This window comes from Lactuca saligna, chromosome 5, assembly GCF_052625555.1.
Source record: "Lactuca saligna cultivar CGN05327 chromosome 5, ASM5262555v1, whole genome shotgun sequence".
NCBI lineage: Eukaryota > Viridiplantae > Streptophyta > Magnoliopsida > Asterales > Asteraceae > Lactuca > Lactuca saligna.
The window spans coordinates 134,499,561-134,509,439 of NC_136421.1; the positions used below are offsets into that span (position 1 = coordinate 134,499,561).

The window sequence follows — 9,879 nt, forward strand, 5'->3', positions numbered from 1 at the left end:
TCTTAGAATTTTGGAACCATTCTTCTCAAAAACTCTTTCTCTTCCTTTTTCAATTTTTCTTCGTATTCTTTGAGAGTAATTTCTTTATTCGAAATAACCTTGTTCTTAACATTAAAATCTTTTATTCTAGCAATTGATTTCGAAAACTGGGACTTTGGTGAACAACTTGATTTTGGTTTTGGAATTTGAGATGAATCAGTATTTTATTTGAAAGATCTTAAAGAATTGATAGAACTTTGATTGGAATTCATTTCAAGTTTCTTCCAAAATTTTTATCTTTTAATCAAGTTCTTTCTGTATCTTGCACTCATTTGTCTTTTCTTAGAATTAATTCCTCAGATGATTTCCATATGTTAACTTTGAGCTTTTCCTTTCTAATCGGCGTCTCATTCTTTTCTAAAGAAGTTTCACTTGAACCATATTTTGCGCCATTTGGTCCGGCCTTATCGTAACAAGAGTCCACACGATTCAATGGTATTGAAATGTATTTTCCTTTAGATTTCCAGGAGGTCATTTCCGAGAGACCTTTTGTTTCATCAACATTGTCTATTGACCTTGACCAGAAAAATTCATCACACCTTTTTGCATTATCATCAGCAACCATGGATGTTAATTTAGAAGTGTCATTTTTGTTCAGTCCTTTTCTTTACAAAAACTTGAATTGGAGTTGTTTGAACTTTTCGAAAAACTGTTGCTTCTTCTTTTAAAACTATTGATCTTTTGTTTTCAACAATTTGAATAAATTCGATTAAGTTTTTAGAATTGAATTTTTCTTCGGCTCATCAATATTTTTCATGAAAGGGGAGAAATCATTTTTATCCTCTACATATATTTCACTCATTTCGCTTTCATCAAATTCAGAAATGTTCTTAGAATTTAGAGTATTTTCCGAACTCAATTTCTTGCATAATAAGTTATATATTTGCATAGCACTCATTTTGATTTCTTGTTTATCATTTTCAGTTAAAAGAAATTCAACATGTTTTTATGTTCTTTAGACTTAATATATTCTTCTATTTTCTCAAGTCCAACTCTGTAAGAATCAGAAGCATCATCCGAAGAAATAATTGATTCATATTTATAACATTTAACATCAATTTCATATTCTTTCAACTCAAGAAAAGGCAAAATCATTTTATACAAACCTTTAGCTATTTCACAATGCAAATTAAGCTTATTAATATTGAAATAAAAAACATTTAGCAATTAAACAAAAAATATTTCTCTGTTTCAAAAGTGCTCTACTATCTCTTTTAAGGAAAATAATATCATCTTTAAATCTAGTAAGCTCTACTTCCAAGGCTTCTATTCTTATTCATCTCTCCTCTTTCTTAAATGTTACCCTGTTAAGATTATCATTCAGATTGGAATTACCGATACGAGTCCTTTTTAAGCTATCACTAAAATCAGAAATCATATAACGTAAATCATCCAACTCAGAATCATAACAAGATGTATGAATATTAAGAGATTTGAGAATACAGTGTACTTTATCGACAACCTTCTCGCATTTACTCTCCTGCTCCTTGATTGTATTTGTAGCAAAGCAACTATTTGAAACTTTTTAATCATCAGTTGCATATCCTTTCCTTTCCGAACTGCCACTCTGAACCATCAAATACTTGTCTGCATAACCTTTCTTCTCAGAATTCACCACAAGACATATGCCATGAGTAGGTTTCCTTACTTCATCATCCTCTAAGTCTGTGGAACAAACTTCGACTCTACCATCATCACTTTCCTCTTGCACTATCAACATAGGTTTCGCATTTGGTTCATTTTTCTTTCGGATTTCATCCTTCTTCTCATTCTATTGTTGTAGCATGCATTTTTTGCGAAGTTATTCTTGCCATGACAATAGTTGCAGTCATATCCACAATCAACTAACAATTTCTTTTATTTCTTCTCTTCATCATTCTAAGAATTCTTGTAACTCTCCTCTCTTGGCTTTTCATAACTGGAATTGCCCTGCTTGTACTTGTTTCAGAAACGAGAAAAATTCCTCTTAAAGAATTTATTAGGTTTAGTCACCATCAACACTTCGTCTTCTTTTGGGAGATCATCATCCAAAATGCCAGATTCAGAATCATCAACAACTGACTTCTTACCTTTAGCAACCAACGACAAAGATCCAACACCTGAGACAAGCTTCGCTTCTTTAGTAATTTCATCTTCATGAGATTTTAGAATTCCCACGAGTTTTGCCAGTGAATAGTTTTTGAATTGTTCATGTACTTTAACAGTATAAACAATATATTTCCATTGGGACAGACTTAAATGTTACCTTGTTAAGATTATCATTCAAATGTGTAAACTTGAACTGAGTTCAAGGTAAAACAAGAGATAGATCTGAGATCTACAATCGATTTCAACGATTGAGATAAGAAGAAAAAATCTGAAAAAACCTTTACTCGATAGAAGAATAACGATTGAATACACTATCTCTTGCTCTGATACCAATTGTGGGAAACAATAAAGAACGATAGATTCTATATTTATGATGTGAATTAAAGACAAGAAACGATAATGATAAAAAAGGTGATGAATGTATTAATCACTGCAATAGAATAGTTCTTGGAGGTGAATCTATTATGTACTTGCATCAAAATTTGTTAACCCTAGAAGGCACATACAGGCTATTCATAGACTATAATACAACAATTTTAAACATTGATAGACCCATTTTGGAATCGGAATCTAAATATAAATTCGAAATAACAATTTGACACAACACTAAAATAGACTTAACAGATAGAGACACTTATTGATGCCGAACCATGGTGATGAACCATTGTGGCTTTGGTGTAAACCAATGTATTTCGCTACCGAGAGTTGGACCACTCTGGTGATCAACCATATACAAGAACTATGACCACTTTATTTACCATGTAATGTATATTTTATAATAACAAAATAGCACATTAAAACAATAAAACACATTGTCAATACATACGAAGGTGTTATCCTTGTGACAAGCATGTGGTGCAATTTGCATTTTATTCATGTGTATTTGCATTTGTTTATCATAAATGACTTGTTAAAAATATGTAAAATTGTACCATATAATTTCCTGATGTGCAAATGTGGTATGTGGTTTGAGGTGTGAAGTGCTTTATCATAATGTAGCTTATCATGACTCATGAAGGGTGAAACATTGGCTTTACACCGAAGAAGACCGAAAGGTTTACACTGAACTATGTGTATGTGAATATAAGAAGGTTTAGATGCACCTTGTAACTGAGTTTGGAAGATTACCATGCTTCGACATGTGAATATACGATAGTGCAGAGAGAGATTCACATGGAATGTAGCTAAAGAATGCACATCGTACCTAAACTAAAGTTGTAATTGCATTTCTGTTCATTTTAAAGAAGATCGACTACTGTCATAATCACGATAGCCAGAATCAGAATCAACTACCAAGTTTGTGGGTTGGCTATGTGATTTTTTGTGTTCCTCGTCGGAGTGCATCACCTGCAAGAGGAGAATGGAGCTATGGTTATAGAGATTGTGTTGTTGAGTTTAGGTCATGATGGAGATATTTTGATGATGATGACTATGACTGGCACTGGAGAGGCTATTATTATCGGTCATGGTAGTGATGGAGCTGGATGCTGGTGGTGCTGTTGTTCTGATTGGCACTAGCTATTGGAGAAGTTGTTCCACTTAATGATATCAAACCACGTAAAATGATACCGACCCGAGCTAGCTTAATAATTCTGAGCTGAGCCATAACATACCGAACCAAGCAACTTTAATAATATGGTGTCGAGCCATGTGTCATAGAAGATTGTAATGATAATTTGAAAAGAACAAATATGTATCAAATTTAAAGCATCTCATATGTGAATGGAAGAATAGATATGGGTTGTTGAAAACTTTGAACATCTTCTGATTGGAGCCCATATTTGGTTATCTTTTCATGATCATATTCGATTGAAACATAGACCATGAAAAGCAGAACAAACTTGTAATATCAATAGGAAGAAAAATTTGTAGAGAGAGTTCTTGGTGTAACCAATGAAATAGATTCGTAGTTTTCGTAGAGAGAGTTGTCGGTGTAACCAATGAAATAGATTTTGTATTTGGTATCATATGTCTTCAACTAAGTTACTTAAAAAACAATCATCATAATCTTCTGTTGGTTTTCTTTTTGAACAGGTAAGAGATGATTGGATATTTCCACTTAATAATTTGATCCATCCACATGAGGTACAACACCTTTACAGCTATCGTACAAGTTGGTAATATTGGTTTTCAATATTCGATATTATCCCCTCTCTTTTTATCTGCTGATTTATTGCCTTAATTTATGTTTTTCCCTTTTAAGTCCTTTCCTATTTATCGGAGGATTACTCCATTCTCTGTAATTGAATTTTCAAGAACAATATTTTTACTCAATCAATGATACGAAACCTCAATTTCAAAATGGTATCAGAGCAGTGATCCTACTGCTCGACATAAAACCATGGCCGGAGTTGCAGATCAACCGGCGAAGGACGGCGGCAACGTCGTCGACCAAAACTCACCATATTATCTTCACCCATCTGATTATCCTAGACAAATGCAGGTTAACGATGCATTTTCTGACAAAAACTATGCAGATTGGGTTCAAGAGATGGAGAATTTCCTGTTTGCAAAGATAAAATCGGGTTCGTCGATGGATCCATTAAAAAACCAGACAAGACATCCAAGGATTACATGGCTTGGATGAGGGTGGATGCTATGATTAAGGGATGGCTTACTACTGCCATGGAGAAGGAAATACGAAGCAGTGTGAAGTATGCAAGCACAGCATCGGAGATGTGGTTAGATCTTCGTGAAAGATTCGGAAAAGAAAGTGCACCAAGGGCGTACGAGTTAAAGAACAAAATCGTTGCTTCACACCAAGACGGTACTACTGTTTCAGCCTACTACACAAAACTTCGTTCTCTGTGGGATGAAATTCAATCGGTTTTTCCTATGCCACGGTGCACATGTAACGGGTGCACTTGTGACATCAGTAAGAGACTCATTGAGCATCAAGAGAAAGAGAAGCTGTATGAGTTCCTCATGGGTCTTGACAATGATTTTGGGGTTATCAAAACTCAGATCCTTGCCACTAAACCGACACCAGGTCTCGGGACTGCCTACCATCTTGTTGCAGAAGATGAACGACAGAGAATGATAACAGAGGAGAAGAAACCCACCATGGAAGCCGCTGCATTTAAAGCCTTTGTTCCAAAACGTGAAAACCTCTCCTCGAGCCAGCAGAAGGTGAAGAAACATTCAAAGACCCTGAAATGAGAGGAAGAGGCCCAACACTGCACTTTTTGCGACAGAGGTGGACACAATTGGGACGGTTGCTTCAAACTGGTTGGTTACCCTGAATGGTGGCCAAGAAAAACCAAAAGTGATAAAGGCAAACCGGAAGCTTCATGTGTCGAATGTGGATCGAGTCCTGTTCCGGGTCTCACCGTGGACCAATACAACGCATTCTTGAAGCACTTTGAAGATGGGGTTACTACAGGTGATGAAGGAAGAAAACGTGTTGCTAACATGACAGGTAATGATTATGACGAGGACGATTGGGTTGTGGATACGGGAGCTACCGAACACACAACTTATTGTGCCGATATCCTTGTGAACAAAAGGAAAAGCCTTTATGAACCACCTGTTATCATCCCCAATGGTGATGCCATTCCAGTCGAGGGAAGGGGTGACTGTACCTTGCCTGGAGGAATTAAAATAGAAGGAATATTGCACGTTCCCAAGTTTAAATGCAACCTTCTATCTGTTAGCCGATTAACTAAAAAGCTTCAATGTGCCATAATTTTTTTTTTCCAGATTTCTGTGTCATGCAGGATCTTCGTACGAGGACCTTGATTGGTGCGGGTGAGTGCAAAAGAGGTCTATACCGAATAAGGCTCTCTGAAAAGGGAAGAAAGGTTATGGCAGTTACTATCGGAAGACGGCACAAGAGGTTAGGTCACACATCTCAAGAGAAACTTGCTAAAGTTGACTTTCTCAAGGGAGTTTCCTTTATCATTAGAGATACGTTCTGTGATTCTTGTTCAAAGGCAAAACATACAACGTCACCTTTTCTTTTAAGTGACATTAAAACAAAAGGATGTTTTGAATTATTACATTGTGATGTGTGGGGCAAATATCGTTTTCCATCCTTTTTTGGAGCCAATTATTTTTTGACTATTGTAGATGATTTTAGTAGAACTGTCTGGGTTTTTCTCATTAAACACAAAAGTGATGCTAGTACCTGCTTGGTCAATTTTTGCAAAATGATAGAAAATCAATTTAGTAAAACCGTCAAGAGAATAAGATGTGACAACGGTGGAGAATTCACTTCCAACCACATGATTGATTTTTATGCCAAGCAAGGTATTTTGTTGGAAACAACGTGTCCACACACACCCCAACAAAATGGAGTCGTTGAGCGTAAACATAGGCACTTACTTGACACGGCTCGTGCCTTACGTTTTGAAGCCAATCTTCCCAAGATATTTTGGGGGGAATGTGTTCTCACGGCAGCCTACATCATAAATCGATTGCCTTCTAAAACCCTCGGCCATAAAACTCCATATGAGTTGTTATACAATCAAAAACCCGAATATGATCATATAAGGGTTTTCGGTTGCTTAACGTACTTTTGGAGCATCGAAATGAAGGGTGATAAATTTGAAGTGAGGGGAAGACCCGGGGTTTTCTTGGGGTACCCCCACGGAACAAAGGGTTACAAAATATTTGACATCGAAAACAAAAAAATCGTTGTGTCACGGGATGTCAAATTTCATGAAGACAATTTTCCTTTCTCGGGTTCTCCACAAACTCAAATTGATCAAGATATTTTTAGTCCCATTCCAAACCAAAGTATCGAACGTCCTTATCATGAAGCCCATGACACTTTGCATAAAACAACAAACAGTGAGGCTAATTCTAGTCCACAAGATTTTGATAATAATAATGGGAATGAACCACAAGAAAACAATAATGAAAATAGGGAAACGACCAACAGTGAGGAATTTTTTAATCAAAATGGAGATAATCTCCACCAAAATCGTGAATCCCAAAACTCACGACCAAAAAGGGACCGATGTCAACCCAAGCGATTAAATGATTTCGTCGTCAACCTTCCCCCTTCGGTCGACCATGCACACACCCCACCAACTCAAGACACCTCAACGGTACATCCTATTACAAATTACCTTTCTTACGATAAATTTTCTAATGCTCAAAAGTTTTCTTGGCGGCCATCACTACAAATGATGAACCGAAACACTTCAAGCAAGCTATACAGGATCCAAAATGGATTGAAGTTATGAAGAAGGAAATCCAAGCTCTTGAACAAAACGACACGTGGACCCTTGAGATGCTGCCGAAGGGAAAACGAGCCATAGACTCAAAATGGGTCTACAAAATCAAATACAAACCAAATGGAGATGTCGAAAGATACAAGGCAAGACTCGTGGCTAAGGGATTTACGCAAATTGAAGGAGAAGATTTTCATGACACGTTTGCTCCGGTAGCAAAACTCGTCACTGTTCGTACGTTACTTGCCATGGCCACCAAGAACAATTGGCTCATCCACCAACTCGACGTTAACAATGCCTTTCTACACGGAGACCTACACGAAGAAGTATACATGAAAATACCGCAAGGTTTTTCCAAGGAAAATGAGACTCGGGTATGTCGGCTACGAAAATCTCTCTACGGCCTCAAACAAGCCTCTGGAAACTGGTATCAAAAGTTCACCACCGCCCTTCTTGGTCTTGGTTTTTGTTCATCCAAATCAGATCATTCCCTTTTTATCTACCGAAAAGATGGCATTTTCATTGCTAGCCTGATATACGTTGATGATGTCATCATTACGGGAAATGATTCTAAAAAGATACAAGAAATCAAACAAAGCCTACATGACCAGTTTAGCATAAAATATCTCGGTGAGTTAAAGTATTTCATTGGGATTGAAGTCGCCAAGGCTTCGAGTGGTCTTGTTTTGAGCCAACGAAAGTACACTCTTGACATTTTGGAGGATTGTGGCATGGAAGGGTGTCGCCCGAGCTCTTTTCCCATCGAACAAAACATCAAATTTGCCATGGATGACAAAGATCCCAAGGTCGATGCCACTCATTACCGGCGACTCATTGGCCGATTACTCTATCTTCAGGCTACCCGTCCAGACATTGCTTACTCGGTTAACATCCTCAGTCAATTCGTTTCAGATCCTCGCAAAAATCATATGGATGCCTTGTTCAGAATTTTACGATACCTCAAGACTACACCCGGTCAAGGTATTCTTTTACCAAAAGAAGGTGGCGTGAATTTAGTTGCCTACTCTGACTCAGATTGGCTTGGTTGTCCTCTCACACGGCGCTCTCGAACGGGTTACTTGCTTCTTCTCGTTGGCGCCCCCATTTCGTGGAAAACAAAAAAATAGTCCGTTGTTTCACGCTCTTCTGCTGAGGCCGAATATCGGGCCATGGCTGCCACTGTTAGCGAACTTATTTGGATGCGATGGCTCTTGAAGGAAATCGACCTTCCCCAACTTGCATCCACTACCATTTTTTGTGACAATCAAGCAGCTCGACATATTGCTAATAATCCCGACTTTCACGAACGCACTAAGCACGTTGAAATGGACTGCTACTTCGTTCGTGAACGTGTTGAATCGAAAGAAATTTGTCCTATGCCGATCGACTCGAAGCTTCAACTTGCTGATCTTCTTACGAAGGGTCTCAGAGCTGCTCAACTTCGTTTCCTTCTTGACAAGCTGGGCATTGTTAATTTACATGCTCCACCTTGAGGGGGAGTATTGGTTTTCAATATTCGATATTATCCCCTCTCTTTTTATCTCCTGATTTATTGCCTTAATTTATGTTTTTCCCTTTTAAGTCCTTTTCTATTTATCGGAGGTTTACTCCATTCTCTGTAATTGAATTTTCAAGAACAATATTTTTACTCAATCAATGATACGAAACCTCAATTTCATAAGGTAAAACATACATTTCAAGTGGATTAATCAATTTATCAAGTGGAAATATCACTTGAAGTTTGTATGTTGGGGCTGACGGCAGTGACAAGAGTAACATATCTACGGATTCATCATGAAGGACCAAGAAATATACCACCCATTAAATTAAGCGGATAACCAAACAAGGTTTGGTTCAGGACTTGCATCCTTTTCTTGTATTGTAAAAAAAGTATAATACTTATACCCCCATTACATTTTTGGTAGATGTGCCCAGAATTTTTATTTATTTATTTTTTTTTTTGAAATAGAATCTTAATGAGAACAGGTAACGGTGATGATTTTCAAGTATTTAAGTAGAAGAAAGGAGAATAAATCCTCTAACTTGCCAATGGTTTCGTAATGTCATTTTGAAGTGATGAAGATGAATGCAATAGTTATAATATCTTGATTAATAGTATAAATTAATATAATATAAAGTACGTGCGGGATAAGGGGGTTGCATAAGTGATGTCACATATTATCATCCATTGGTTTGAGATCGTTATTAATGCAAGAGGCTTCAATAGTCGCGTAAGGTAATTTGTAGAAAAATAGTGGCGTTGTGGTGGTAAGCTGGAAGCAGTTTCAGGGTTGGTCAACCGTAAGAAGTAAGCATAGATGTCCCATGTTCTTTGTGGTTAATGTTACTGGTTGTAGCGAAGGTGTGAGCCAAAAAATTGATAGCTATTAAGATCTTCAAATACTAGTTGTCATGAAAACACATGAGCTGGAGTTGTAAATGGGAATGGGCTTAGTTTTGGATCAAAAATAGAGTTGAGCAGAATGAGAGGTTGAGCTTTCCTTTATAATTTTGATTGAATCGGAAAACTAGATAATTATTGGAGACACCAGGTATACCTATGGTTTAATATTAT

At 37.1% G+C, this 9,879-nt stretch overlaps 1 protein-coding gene across 1 annotated transcript; it reads left to right on the plus strand.

The window, feature by feature from the left end:
• Window positions 1-4,752: 4,752 nt before the first annotated feature.
• Window positions 4,753-5,286, plus strand: LOC145045736 (uncharacterized). Its single transcript, XM_078994058.1, has one exon. It carries the CDS (start codon window positions 4,753-4,755, stop codon window positions 5,284-5,286), a length of 534 nt encoding a protein of 177 aa, XP_078850184.1.
• The last annotated feature ends 4,593 nt before the right edge of the window (window positions 5,287-9,879 follow it).

Coding starts and splice junctions, on each gene's coding strand:
- LOC145045736 (XM_078994058.1), top strand. CDS start 4,753: ATGGAGAAGGAAATACGAAGCAGTGTGAAGTATGCAAGCACAGCATCG.